The sequence below is a fragment of the Punctularia strigosozonata genome (genome assembly GCF_000264995.1).
Source record: "Punctularia strigosozonata HHB-11173 SS5 unplaced genomic scaffold PUNSTscaffold_1, whole genome shotgun sequence".
Classification (NCBI taxonomy): Eukaryota; Fungi; Basidiomycota; class Agaricomycetes; order Corticiales; family Punctulariaceae; genus Punctularia; species Punctularia strigosozonata.
Window position 1 is genome coordinate 260,747 of NW_006767433.1, and position 13,910 is coordinate 274,656.

The 13,910-nt window shown below is 54.1% G+C and overlaps 4 protein-coding genes across 4 annotated transcripts; 1 reads left to right on the top strand and 3 right to left on the bottom strand.

The window, feature by feature from the left end:
- Positions 1 to 2,756: 2,756 nt before the first annotated feature.
- PUNSTDRAFT_40862 (uncharacterized protein) lies at positions 2,757 to 3,670 on the top strand (the record flags this gene model as incomplete). The annotated part of the gene is made up of 6 exons (XM_007378033.1): positions 2,757 to 2,804; positions 2,860 to 2,960; positions 3,017 to 3,076; positions 3,124 to 3,151; positions 3,205 to 3,287; positions 3,346 to 3,670. The coding sequence occupies 6 exons, from the start codon at positions 2,757 to 2,759 to the stop codon at positions 3,668 to 3,670; spliced, it is 645 nt and encodes a 214-aa protein (XP_007378095.1).
- A 30-nt stretch (positions 3,671 to 3,700) lies between these two features.
- PUNSTDRAFT_48252 (branched-chain amino acid aminotransferase II) lies at positions 3,701 to 5,960 on the bottom strand. Its single transcript, XM_007378034.1, has 11 exons — positions 5,762 to 5,960; positions 5,554 to 5,710; positions 5,425 to 5,492; positions 5,277 to 5,369; positions 5,075 to 5,198; positions 4,907 to 5,016; positions 4,759 to 4,853; positions 4,568 to 4,698; positions 4,385 to 4,512; positions 4,256 to 4,327; positions 3,701 to 4,201 (listed from the first exon to the last, which is right to left on the bottom strand). Exons 1-11 carry the CDS (start codon positions 5,900 to 5,902, stop codon positions 3,998 to 4,000), a joined length of 1,323 nt encoding a protein of 440 aa, XP_007378096.1. The 5' UTR covers positions 5,903 to 5,960; the 3' UTR covers positions 3,701 to 3,997.
- A 330-nt stretch (positions 5,961 to 6,290) lies between these two features.
- On the bottom strand, positions 6,291 to 8,533 carry PUNSTDRAFT_57309 (MFS general substrate transporter; the record flags this gene model as incomplete). Its single annotated transcript, XM_007378035.1, has 11 exons — positions 6,291 to 6,488; positions 6,551 to 6,620; positions 6,678 to 6,801; positions 6,869 to 6,974; positions 7,042 to 7,281; positions 7,313 to 7,595; positions 7,680 to 7,750; positions 7,813 to 7,886; positions 7,941 to 8,015; positions 8,069 to 8,207; positions 8,264 to 8,533. The coding sequence occupies 11 exons, from the start codon at positions 8,531 to 8,533 to the stop codon at positions 6,291 to 6,293; spliced, it is 1,650 nt and encodes a 549-aa protein (XP_007378097.1).
- Positions 8,534 to 9,439: 906 nt separating this feature from the next.
- PUNSTDRAFT_94168 (uncharacterized protein) lies at positions 9,440 to 11,674 on the bottom strand (the record flags this gene model as incomplete). The annotated part of the gene is made up of 9 exons (XM_007378036.1): positions 9,440 to 9,934; positions 9,995 to 10,136; positions 10,199 to 10,347; positions 10,409 to 10,475; positions 10,544 to 10,640; positions 10,696 to 10,728; positions 10,783 to 10,941; positions 11,007 to 11,200; positions 11,240 to 11,674. 7 exons carry the CDS (start codon positions 11,672 to 11,674, stop codon positions 10,211 to 10,213), a joined length of 1,122 nt encoding a protein of 373 aa, XP_007378098.1. The 3' UTR covers positions 9,440 to 9,934; positions 9,995 to 10,136; positions 10,199 to 10,210.
- Between the last annotated feature and the right edge of the window lie 2,236 nt (positions 11,675 to 13,910).

A 13,910-nucleotide genomic window follows, 5' to 3' on the forward strand; every position in this document is an offset into this window, starting at 1 on the left:
CTGACTATGGGCTCGTAGCTTGCGCTGACTGTAAACCTCCGATGCATGACTAGATCATGACCGGTATTAGACTACACAATGCGTGATACACGGGGAGTGCAGTATTCACCAGATTTTCAGCTAAAACTGTCGTCGAAAAGGGGAGAAGATGAGTAGTATATCACATAACCGACCATCTCCGTCGAAGCACACATACACACACCTGCGCGTGCCGACGAGGGATCCCCAGATCTTCGACTAATCGCTGACACGCCACTATTTGGCGTCGGGTTCTGACGAAATGCGACCTCGAGTTTATTGACGTTCTCTCGAGCGTTTCGCCTTTGCAGAGCCTGACGGGACTCCTCTGTATCATCTGCGAGCGCCGATGTGCTCGAATCTGGTTCTCCCTGTAGGTGATGGTTCCACGACGATATCCGTTCCGATGGAACTTGGCGCGAGAGCGCCAACCAAGATATCTAGATACATCATCTTGACGCAATCCCATATTGGTATGGCAGTCATTGCGACAGGAAGGACCTAGACATGTATAGATGACTTCGTTTCCATCAGGGAAAATTCCGGTCGTCGGCGTACGTGCCCAAATCCCCAGCTCATATCGACATCCGCCGAATGATTGAAGTATCGCAGCAATTCAACGTTAGTGATAAAAATTGGACTGATCACGAGAAGGAAGATGAGCTCGATGATCATCCGCCGGCTTGATACGCGCGAGTGCGGGCCCAGCGAAGGTTGAGAAAAGCCAGACGTGCCGGTTCTCCAGAGTTCAGCCATCCATAGCTCGCACGAGACGAAGTAGATCATCGCGCAGACACCCAGAATCATCAGAGATATCATCCTGAAGTGTCCCATCGCACCCACGGAGCCAAAGTTAGCAGCTTTGACCATGCTATAACAATCAGGGACAGAACCGAAGGTGTTGGCAGTACCCAAAATAAACAAGGTAGTTGATAGCACAAAGAAGGTTTGGACCATAGCCAGCAGGGTCGCCAACTGTGATGAGTTCCGCTGGCGCTGAACTAGGGCGTGCACAGGGTGGGCAATATAATCGGGCAAGAAAGTCGCTGTCCACGATCAGAGCAAAAGATAGCATATCACCAGTCCACTATGATAGATGATTCGTTATCCCCGGCGAGCATTGTTGGAATGGACACATAACACGCACTCGTACAAGTTCAATTGAGGAGAGGACCCAAAACCCAGCGATAACGCGGTAATACAGTAACCAACGTTTGTGGCTCTGAGCGCTCCGAGTAACTCTTCCGGATAACTCAAGATTCGAAGAGCCCACCCCCTTGCAAACTAATACGTCACGGTTAGTAAAGGCCTTACCAAATGGGCATGCAGAACTGACCGAGGAGCAGAATTTGGACGTAGAAGGATACACGCACGCCGATAGCGCTCACATCGGGATTATGTATCAAATCTCCATCACAGTTCGGGTCGGAGGCTCCAATGGGTATGTCCATAACTCAGGAGAAGTATCAGAACATGCTGTATATAAGTATACCGGCAGAAGGAGGAGAACATCACCGATGAGCTGCGCCAAGCTATCGAACGCTGCTCATCAGATGCTGTGTGGGTGTGGGAGAATTGCTAGTCAGCCGCGCCTCGCCCACCTCACGGTCATCCGTGTTGGACCTTGACGCCGTTGATCCTCTCGGGAACATGCTCGTTAAGTGGACTTTGCTCTATATGGGCTTCTCCACAGCCATATATAAGTACATCCAAGGAAATCTCGGGCTTGATGTGTACATGCATCAATCATCGTGGACTCCAGCGCTGCTGCGACGTTGAATGCCCGACGTTCTAAGTATATTCCACTCTCTTAAAGCATGCCAGCATATGCGATAGCAAGCATCGAGACTCGCCCGAATTCTGCTTGGGAGTTAATGGCTTCTACCTCACTGCACCTGGGTGACACCTTCGGAGCGCTCTTAATCGGGACCTTCGTATCCGCTGTGCTATGGGGTGTCGGTGGCTTGCAGGCACTCATTTATTACACTCGCTTCAACCAGGACCACATCTTCCACAAGATATTTGTGAGTACGCGCCTCAGCTATCTCTATTAGATGCATGTTTACCACGGAGCATATTCTAGATTGGATTTCTTCTCGCCGTTGATACCATGATGACTGCGTTGACTATGCATGCCATGTATTATTATCTTGTGGGTCATTTTGGGGATACGGATGCACTACAACACATTGTGTGGTAGGATTTCATGACCTTGCCTTTGTTCTACTGGTCATCATTCATCTAGCTAACAGGAGCTTGCGGGTGAGCTCGGAGTATCACGTCGTGTCTCCGCGCTGAACGCAACCTGTTAGGCCCAAGTCGTCCTCAACTGCATATACATTCCAATGGTCCAGAGCATATATGCATTCCGGGTTTTCAAGCGTATGCACGTCCGATTGGTGGCAATGCGTCGCTGATATGATTTCTCGTGCGCACAGTTTCGGCCAATGTTGGAATGCTTCCTGTGATAGTCGTGAGTGACGAACCTACATGTCCTTCACTTTGGTATGGTAGCTGACTGTTACAGGCTTCCAGCGTTTTAGGTGGCTGGAGTATGTGTTCAGCGCTTTGGATACGATACTCTCTCTAACCCCATGCATCTCGCTACTCGTGTCAAGTATTATCTCTCTGTGAGTTCAAGCCTCATATAAATGTCACGTAGGCTGACAGCAGCATATAGTGACCGCCGCAAACACGTACGTGCTGGATCTCCTAGATAATGAAACATTGCAAGAACTATGCATAGGGCGAACCTTGCAGTATGGGGCGACATTAAGGGCGTTCACGTCAGTCCGTTTTGATGTCATGTTTGTGGTACCCGACGTTGATTCCCGAACACAGCGCATCTTTCACGCCGCCTTCGCTTTCAATATCGCGATCGACGTCTTGATTACCATCGCCAACACGTACTATCTATTGCGACCTAGGTCCGAATATCGCGAGTAAGCTTTCTCTGTTGTCCCAACGACGTGAGCCAGAAGCTTACATATGCTCCTAGCCTGACGTCGATCCTAGACGTCATACTTCTATGGGTTATTGGTACAGGCGCATTGACTAGGTATGTGTGCGGGCATTTTTGAGAAATCTTTGTTGATGAAGTCGTAGCGTCTTTGCGTTCATCACGCTCGTCACGGTATGCTGATCCCTTCAAGCGGCGGCCGTTCTGATGATATAATGCATATACAGTGCATCGTATCGCCAGATCGCCTCACCTACATGGCTCTGGAAATTTTCGTGGCCAAGCTCTACATGAATAGTTTGCTCGCGATGTGCGTGCGTCCGAAGTTGTATCCCGAACACAGGCAACTGATTGCATCCCAAAATCAGGCTCAATACGCGCGAGAAGCTCCGAGCGAAAGCACCCATGACGCTGAATGTTAACACTTCCGTAACAGGCAGCACCGACCAGTCAGACACTTCGCAGCTCAGTGGCTCGACGGTGGCCGACAAAGAGAGCGCGCCAGTTGAGAGCGCCGCGCCAGCTCACGACCTTGAACGGGATGCAGAGCAACGCTCTAACATCTCCACGAAGTCACCTCACTCCGACGTCTCGGGCGAATCGCGCGACACCAGGATTCAAGGACAGAGAACGTCCAAGGTTCGGCCTCTCCCTGTGATTCCGCCGCCACCTAGCTATTGCTCAGCAGTCTGAAAGAGAGTCTGGCGAATCCTTGTGCTGTGGGTTGTCTTCCCTCCTTGGATACATTGTATACCCTTCACTCCCGGATATGTACGATAGACTCTCCCTGTGGTTTCGTTTTGTGATTTGCACCCATGCCCATCGAGATACACAGCGTTGAACGGACTGACAGAAACGTAAATGCGATCGATCGACTGCCAGCGTCATCGTCTAGGCTGCCTGAACAATTGCATCCTTATCCTTATATGAAGGTACCGTCGTGTGCGTTGTATCGTCTTTCAACCCGGGACCGTATGCTGCAGTGTTATACGGCGAGATGAGATGGATAAGACCATCTGATCAACAAGGCACACTCCATCCCTGCCACTCCTCCCGCCCCTCCTGGATATCTATGATCCGCTCGAAGAGTGCGTTGCCCACAGGCCCGTGCGCCTCGTACGGGGGGAACACCAAGTCCTTTGTCGTCTCTCCTGATGCAGTGGAGAAGGTGTAGCCGATACGGCCCACAGGGGCAACAATCACGGCCGTACCAACGCAGAATGCCTAGTAAAGCATTGTAAGCAATTGTTCCTAGACACATAATAAACGTCGACGAACCTCAGCAAGACGTCCCTCTTCGTTCCACTGTACGAGTTCGGCGATGGTCAGTGTCCGTTCTTCGACGTGCAACTGAGGGTATCGGAGTCAGTTCCAAGGATCCCTGAGGAAACGTGGTTTGGTTCGTACCTTAGTTTCTGGGGATAGGCCAGGGAGCACAGTCCTCGAGCCATGGGCGGACAAGAGCTCGATGCAAGATTGCCTCGTCACGCCTGGCAGAATAGTGCCATCGAGAGGAGGCGTGACTACGTCAAGATCTAAAGAAAGCTCAGGTCAGCCCAGAAGTATTTATTAGTCACAGCACCGGATTACCCCCGTCGTCCCGTTTCCGAACAGCGAAGAAGTTCATCGCGCCCGCTTCGGTAATCCGGAGGTTCTTCAGGTGGTTGTCTTCCACACCGTCTTTGTCGGCGTCGTTCAGGAGCCACAGCACTTGCTGATAGCTGGAAAACGATGGGTGAGTTTCCACTCCATAAGAGAGTGTAGCGTAGCCTGAGTCATACCCTTTCTGAGCCGCGATCCTCTGAGGCATGAAGCCCGGGGCGTAATTAAGGCCGAGCTTGAAGCCTCCGGTACCACCCGGCCATGCACGGGCATGCTATCAGGGCATTGAGTTTCTGGGTCAAATATTCGATATCAAACGTGTCGTACCTCATGGATGCCAAGAAGCGAGACGGGTTTGGGTCCGGTGGGGAAGTAAGGGCCAGTGGGGGATACGATGATGTAGAGCAGGGCGTGATCCGATGCGCTGACGCCGAGCGCTGTGAAGTCGAGTTATGATTAGGAAAACCGGTAATAGGGTATGAGGTAGCGACGTACACGCCCGCGTGCCGATAACAGTAGGACGGATGTAGAGGCTGCACCCCTTGGTGCGGGGTATCCATCGTCGTTCGACACGAACCAGGGCTTTCACGAGAGATAGAAGTGCTTCAGTGTTGATGGGCTAGCAATACGTGCAGTAGTCAGCGTTCCAGAATGCACGAATTGTCGCAGACGAACACGGCAGGGATCGCGTACTCACAGGAAGGGCCACACGTGCCAAGCTGCGCTGCATACGTTGCATGTTCAACTCGGGGCGGAACAAGCGGGCTTCGCCGGACGGGTCGATGTATGCCTGGTGGAAACAATCGTCAACGAAAGTCGGACGGGAAAAGCGATGCGCCACGTACCTTCATCCCTTCGAAGACGGTCGGGCAGTATTGGAAGCACGATGACATAGGGTCGAGGTGAAAAGGACCTATATCCGGGACAGAATATTCAACGATGGTCCCGTAAGAATGAACATCGTGGTTACGCACCGTACGGCTTGATCTCCGGCGTACCCCATCCCGTCTGCGGATCGAACGAGCATGTGAGCATATGTTCCGTCTTCGTCTGCCCAAACACGAGGTCCTTCGTGTCCGGTATGGGCTTCAGGTCTGATTCGGGGACGAGAGTGGTCGTGAGTAGGGATGCCTACAGCACCAACGTCAGCGAGCACAGAAAACGAGGGCATATTGAACGTACATCGAGATCCCGTAGGCCCAGCTTTTCAAGTCCGTTGCTGTCGCCGCTGACGGCGAGAGTTTTGGGTAGAGGCGTCGGCACCCCTTGCATGTTCAGCGCGGGTCCGCCGTTGACGTGGCCGTTGGTGGCAGTAGGGGCCATGGTTTTGTTGTTAGTCTATATGTCTATGGAAAGCGGATGAAAAGCAGAGCCTCGCGCGATGGAACGTTGGGTGTAATGAACAGGAGACTTAAATATCGGGCCCAGAGCGAGAAGATTTTGGTGACTCGATATGGCATAGTGTAGTGTAAGGAGATAAGATTAGATTGTGAGTTCATCGCACGCGCTCTTGATCTAGATCTCCGATACAACAGAGTCAAATACACACGAGGTGGGTAAGTACCAGCAGCATACGTACTAATCACAGAAGTAGACCGAACCCAAGCAAAGAAAAGCATGACAGTGCTGTAGGAAATGAAGCAACAACATAGAGGAAGACCGAACGGACAACAAGGCGGAAAATCTATGGACAGTGACTATCATTCACATTTTAGTGGACCGTAACCGGGCCTCGCGACATAGGCGTGAGGTTGCGCAAGAAGAGTGCGACGAGGACGAATCCCATGCCCGCCATCCCGCCCGTCGTCCACAGACATGCCTTGTACGCCGCAAGTAGGCCGGCGGGCGAGTGCGGATCGACGCCTTTGGACACGGCTTGCTGCACGGCGGCGGTGACTGCCAGTCCAATCTGAGAGCAGACCGGGCAAAGCGATATGAGTAAAATATATGCGAGACCAATGCTATGCGCACCCCTGAGCCGAGCTGGTAAGACGTGTTGGCCAAGCCACCGGCTAGACCCTGGGCGGACGGCGGAACCGCGCTATACGAGGGGGGCTGAGCATGAAGTCAACGAACAAGGTATACAGGTCGAACGTACCTGATCAGCGCGAGGTTCAGCACGCTGTAAGAGAGACTGATGAAGATCGATCCAAGTATGGACGTGATGAACAGGTGCGTCCAGAAGTCGGACTTGATCGTCATCACGGCTGCCGGGATGACCGCTAGTAGGGACGGGTTGTGCCCGGTTGAGTATGCCAGGTGATCGGTCGAGGGCTGGGGTTGACGTACAAACGACACATCCAATCATGCTGAACATAATGAGCATCTTCAGCGGGAACCGCTGGATATACCATCCTCCACAAACGCAGATGGGGAAGGAGATGATGCCAATCGGCTGCCGAACGAAAATAAAGCCCAGAACATCAATCATCGTCGTCGATGAAGTAAGAGGATCTCCGTACCATGAACCTGAGCGCGGTCTGGATCGCGCTCAGATGGTGCACGTTTTGTGCGATAAGCACCATGTAGTACACCACGCTCTGCCACCAACAGTACAGAAGCAAGCCGCACACCCAGGACACGCCAAAATTGGGCGCACGCCAAAGCATGAGCGGCATGAGCGGATTCTTGACCTTCTTCTCGGCGTAGGTGAACGCGACGAGCATCAAGACGGAGACGATGAGGACCGCGATGATGAACGCCTGTCACTGCGTCAGCCCCCGGATCGACAACGAGGAGGAGAGAACGTGCCTTGCCCCATCCGTAGATTCCGCCGCTCGATAGGCAGAACACGAGCAAGACGAGCCCGCCCGTTCCGAGGCCGGCGCCCATGAAGTCCATCGCCGGCTTCGGTCCTTCCACCTCCGCGTCCGGCGGGAGCACGAAGACGCCCGCGAGGGTGATGGCGCCGACGAGCATGGCCGAGATGCGGAAGATCCATTGCCAGTTGAGGAAGGCCTGGATGATGCCACCGAACACGAGCCCGGAGGAGAAGCCGACCGCACCGGCGGCGCCACTGAACGAACACGAGCGGAAGGGGGAAAACGTGAGTGACCTTTGTCTCTGGCATTTGCATGATCTGGATGATTCTCTTTCTCACAAGATACATAACGCGGTGTTGCGTTCCCGGGAGTTGAAGTATTGCGACAGGATGCCGACCGCAGCAGGGACCTGCCCATGGAAAGATATGATCAGTACAAGGGAACGATAGATTTATGACGTGTCTGGCGCACAGAAGCGGCAGCGCCGAGACCTTGCATGGCGCGGAAGACGATGGCAGCGACCTTGTTTGGCGCAAAAGAGACAACTGACAGGCATGCTATCAGACCCGATGTAGGTGTTACGCTGTGACAGAGCTTACGTAGCGTCCAGAGCGTCAGCCAGGCCATTCCAAGTTCAAAGACGCGTTTTCTGCCATATCGGTCTGCCATCACGCCTGGAAATACAGTCAGATCACACTTGGAAATGTCATGAATAGGTTGAATATACCCGCAAGGAGCAAGAACCCTCCGAATGCAAGCGCGTACGCGCTCATAATCCAGCTGGTACTGGATGCTTCGATGTGGAGCGAGCGAGACATGGCCGGAAGAGAAATGTTGACGGCTGTTAATAGCAGGTTGTCGAGCAACTGCAGAGATTTACCGCGTCAGCAGGTGTTCCACACAGACAAGGAAGTATAACCACCTGCGCAGTTCCAGTGACCACGAGAAGACTCATGCCCTTCATTGTCCACAGGCGATCCGGGATAGGCTCCTCCTCCAGGTCAAGCAGCTCCGACAACGGCGCGAGTCCGCTCTCAGGGTCGTTCAGCTTAGACGTAGGGGACTGAGGCGGAGGGACAACGTTTTCGATGTACGTCGCGCCGTCGACCTTCTGATCCGGCGCACCGGCAAGCGCAGTCGAATGCCAGGATGTCGGAGCAGGCGAAGAAGAGGAAGCAGAGGGCACGCCCATCACCACCGACGCGATCGGGTCCGGGACGTACACATTGGCAGGCGGGGATTCCGGGATCGTCTCTACGACGTCATGACCTTCCGCAAAGCCCTCCCTCCTACGAACCTGGCTATCGCGTCGGGCCTCCAAGCTGCTCAAAACAGGATGCAACAGATGCAGGTCGGGGCGGCGTGAGCTTCCTCCGCCGGTACTGCTCGCGGTTGAGACGCGGCGGGCCGCTCCTGCCTTGAACCCGGCTCCCTCACCAGCGAGGCCGGTCTCTAGGCCGGCAGTCTCGTTCTGTGTCGCGCCTTGGCTAGCGCGACGACCGTACCGTTGTGCGACGGACGAGGAGAGGCGTCTCCGAGCGGGGGCATCGTACGGAGCTTGGGTCTCATCTTCGCTATCGGAGGAGTCGGTGAGAGCCGAGTCGTCGACGACTTCCGAGTGGCCCATGTCGGGAACCGGTGAAACCTTGTGCGCGGGATCTTCGGGGGAGCTCCAGGAAGACATCATGGACAAAGAGAATAGGAGGTCGGGCAAAGCTGCCCTGCGAAGAGGATATATATACGTCTTTCTGAAGGTTGCAGCAATATGTAAACGTCGTCGAGCACGGGGCCTGCCTCGGGGCACAGGGGAGAGGATCTAGTCTCTCGGGACTCGGTATGTCGGCCAACACCATCCGGCTTCGTTTGACGATAACAATTTTTTTCATTGGAGAGAGACAGGCTCGGTTTTGTCATAATATCAAGAGTGATGAGCGCAAGGACCATGGGAGGGACGGCGAACGGCGAACGACGGTCCGTTATCGGAAAATCTGGGCGCGATGCAGTGATTTATCACGTGTTCATTGAGAGCCACATGGATCACCGGCCCCGCGTTCCCTGCAGGTCTGGCCAGCTATTCGCTGCTATTCGTCAGGGTCATGTAGCAGGTACATTGGTCGAGGTCATTGGATGACACGATGGCAATCAACAAGCTTGAACAAAGCTATTGCCGGGGCCTAAGATCACCGGCGACTTCAGGACGCCCAGGCCGGCCTGCGCTTTCCCCGTAAGCCCCACATGCATGCCCGCACGGACATCGCGCCGACTGACGATGCCAGGAGCGGCATCCCTCCCCATAGGCGGGGAAGAAGTCAAAAGTCGATAGCAGTAGCGGCATCCTTCGCACAGGCGCTTAAGAAGTTAAGGGCAATTGCGTTGTTGTGGTCCCATACTTTCTTCCCGAGAGCTTGAGAAGTCGGCCAGGTCCGAGGAAGCGCCATATCAAACCGCTGCTTGGATATGCTCACGCTGAGGCTGAGCTGAGCCGCCTGAGCGAAAGCCCCACATGATGCATCATGGGCAGTAATCAACCTGTGATCCGAGCGAGAGGAGTTTCACTGAGCAAATTTCGCTCTCGCTTTACGTCCTTTTGGCTCTGTCAATATCGGGTCAGCTTGCGAACACGCGTCATGACAGAGACACCGCGGCTGCTCACAAGTTGCGGCCATTGCGCTTTTGCGACCGACGTTCGGGACGTCGAGTCAAAGGAATCACGGATTCCAAGGCAGACCGTTGTGGTTGCGGTTACTGTTGAGTACATCCGATGTATAGTATCATAAACCGTAAAGCAATGCGTCCTGTCAAGAATCGCATTCACGTCAGTCCTGCGCCAGCCTTCAGAAAGAGAACATGGCAGTACCTTTTGCATATTCTACGACTTAGCCCAATACGGCCCCTGGCCCCAGCGCTCATACTCGAATCTCCCATGCAACCTCGTCAGGATGCTGACAAAATCCGGCTCGTTGTCCGGGGTGATGAACCCGTTCCGAATCATGAAGTCGATGAGCACTGTCAAAAGAACGCGTTCATCGTTGGTTAGCACACGAGGAAACGAAGGTCGACGCCGTACCCAGCGCCGTGTTCGGCTTGAACTCGGCCGCGCGCATCCGCGACACTGCTTCCGCCAAATCTAGGAGCTAGTGAGGTACAAGGTGTGAGTTGTCTTGGATCTGCAGAAGCTGCTTCCGAGTGTCACGCAACGCACCTCGAAAGATTCGACTTCTCCGTCGAGCGGCTTGGGGACAAACGCGCTAGCTGCTTCGGTGCTCAGACCACGGGGTATACGCAAATCGTATACAAATCTATGAGGATAGCCTTGAGCTTTTGATACAGGCGGGTGAAATGCTCGTAACTCACTGTATCTCCGGTTGAAGCCAATCCGCCTCCGTCCTGAAGCAGCGCCTTGAGCAGTGTAAAACCGCCGACATATAAGTATGCGCTTACCTGAAGAAGTAGCTGATACTTCCAGCAGCTCGCGCATGCTGCCTAACAATGCTCTCTTCGATGTTACCCTCCTCCATTGCCTCCTTCACCAGCGACTCAAACGGTGTCATTCCGCAGGGTATCCCGCCCGCGATCGTGTTATCCAAGTATCCTGGCCACCTAGATCCCACGCATCAATACCTCATTGAGACTCGTCCAAGAACGCAGTGAGAGATCGACATTACGTCTGCTTCGTCCTCGCTCGCCGTGGCACCCACACCTTCACCCTATTTCCATCTCCGTCCTCTTCATAAACCGTCATATGCACGCCGTACGTCACCACGCCGAACAACGCGCACGCGCTGCGTTCCATCGAGAACGCGTAGTTCGGACACCCCCTCGCCTGCTGATCCTCCTCTTTCCCGCCGACGACCATCTCCTTCTTCCCCGCCGCCTCCTCCCCTCCGGCGCGATTGACGATCCGAGCCCCGAACGGGTCACGATAGACGGGATACATCTCCGCCCTCCACTTCTTCGGGCCAATCACGTCCGCGAAGCGCCCCTTGTCCCGCCACCGCTCGCACAGCTCCTTCATCACCGCGCTCCGCTTCGCCGGCGTATCGAGGTGCTCCTCGAACGACACCGCCACGACCGCGTCCCTGTCGCGGATGATGTACCAAGATGGGGGACGGCCGAGCGATGCATTTCGCTCGTTGTCATCTTCGAGAAGTCTGACGATAACCGGGCGCAGGAGTCCGAAGACAGGCGCTGGCTCCTTAGGCCCGAAGAATACGCCTTCGGTAAGGCGCTCGGAGAGCGTCCAGGGTACGAGAGCCTGGATGGTATCCCCGAGGCGGAAGTTATCGGCCAGGCCTACCAGGGAGAGAAAATCAAGTGGTTCAGATCCTGACATCCTTCCTCGTTTGTCCGTCGTCGTGGACTATGTCGCGGACTTTGGGAGAGTGGTTCATCGGAGTCATCGCAGTTGGGCGCCCGAAGAGGACTGGGCTCGCAGTCGGGAGCGGCAGGTGTAGCCCTACTTTGGGGTTAGCTACTTATCGAAATTGAAAGAAAGAATTGACGATCAGTGATGGGATTTGCACGCGTTTGCGAGATTTAAGATACAATACATAATTGAAGTTCTATACGACAGCGGGTCGGCGAGGGAAAGTGGGGAGAGGGTCACCTAAGCCGCCCGATAACCCCTTGGAGTGAGGGCATAAATATGCGATAGGTGGTCTGCGCAACTTTCGACGCAGGCCAGTTGTAGTTCCGTCATGGGACATTTCCCTCGAGTCGGCCGACCAGAAACCCTACAGCTAAACTCAGAACGATAGACACTGGCGCCAACACGCGTTCAGCAAGCCGGTGCGTGCCGAATAGAGGTAGGGGTCCCCTGGCTCAACATGACATCAGTCGCCCTTGGCTTGTTCGTGTTTCGTGGTTCTGTACTACGGATATGCCTGGCAATCGTCGACACATTTCTTCAGACATAAAAGAGCTTATAGTCAGCCTCGTCTCGCGAGGCTATAAACCAGAGAAGGTCGCGGAAATCACACAATGCAGTCGGAGGACGGTTTTCCGAGTGTGGTCGTTGGCATGTAACACTGGCAAGGTGGAAAACAAGCCTTTTCAAGCTGGTAGACCTCGTATCTTGAATGGAGTGGACTGCGCGGTAGGTGCTAATACTCGATATGTCCACTGCTCACAAAAATGTCAGTTCATCGAAGGTTGCCTGGAGCGTCAACCGGACATGTATCTCGAAGAACTGCAACACGAATTGTTTGAGCTGCGCCAAGTGTCTGTATCCACTGACACCATATCTCGGACGCTCAAGCACAGAGGATGGACATGCAAGGGTGTAAGTCAAGCACTGCCTCCATTCTACCACCCTCTTACCTGGCATTGTAGATCTCTCGAACAGCGATAGAGCGAAACGAAGAACATCGCGCAACGTACCAAATACGCATGGCGCAGCACTACCACGCGGAGCAGCTCGTCTTTGTTGACGAATCGGCATTCAACAAGCGCACTGTGATGCGCCGAAAGGGATGGGCACCGTCGGGTCACAGAGCCCGACGGAGCGACTGGTTCATTCGTGGCCGGAGGTATTCGATTCTACCTGCTCTCTGGCTCGGGGGCATACTCCATCTTGATGTTCAAGAGCGCGCATACACTGCCGCTCTCTTCAACGAGTTCATCCGTGGTCTCCTTGACGAAATGGAGCCGTTCCCTAACCCGAAGTCAGTAATCGTGATGGACAACGCGTCCATCCACAAGTCCGAGGCTCTCAGAGACTTAGTTGAAGCGCGGTAAGTGGGTCGGCCTTGTTTCCCGCTACACAGGGCCTTACTAGTGTGCAGTGGTATGCGCATTGAGTTCTTACCCCCGTACTCGCCTGACTACAACCCAATCGAAGAGTTCTTTTCCGCGATGAAGGCCTCAATACGGCGTGATATCGATGTTGTCCGAGCTCAGCTTGCGGGCGACCATGCTTGCGATCCTTATCGTGTTATTTGGGAGGCCGTGTTCGAGGCTGGATCCCCAGAGAATGCGGAGGGATGGTTTAGGCACTCCGGATATGTGTAGCGCATCAACATACCATGCTTTCTCGATTTCACAATACTGCAGCATCGCACAGCGGCGAGAGAGCAGCACTACTATCGGACCCCCTTACACGCCCCACAGGTCGGCTTCTTTTCGTCAGCGGCATGCATCGGCTTGCCTAATGAGCGTTGTCGTCAGTGTCTATCGTTCTGAGTTTAGCTGTAACAAGGACGTGAGTAAGAGGCGCCAAGCGCCGCATTCCGCCTCCCCTTGCAGTTTGCTCGAGTATATCAAATCAGTGTGCATACAATACAGGTGTGGTACGATAATTGCAAGGACACAGCAGGAAGCCATGACATATACATGGGCACTCACGAATTGACCATCTCTGACCGTGGGATGATCCGTCTGAACACAAGTTACTTGCCACGGGTTTACATCCGCGGACATCGGCCGTTGCCATGGTTTATCTTATCTTATCGAACAAGCGCTCAAATTTCCGTCCAGACACGGAAAGTGTCATTAGGACCCCTGAATACAGGGCCAAATGCCTGCCGGTAGTCCGGAGGAAAATGTGCTCTCCAGCGGTCGTAGGCCTGGTC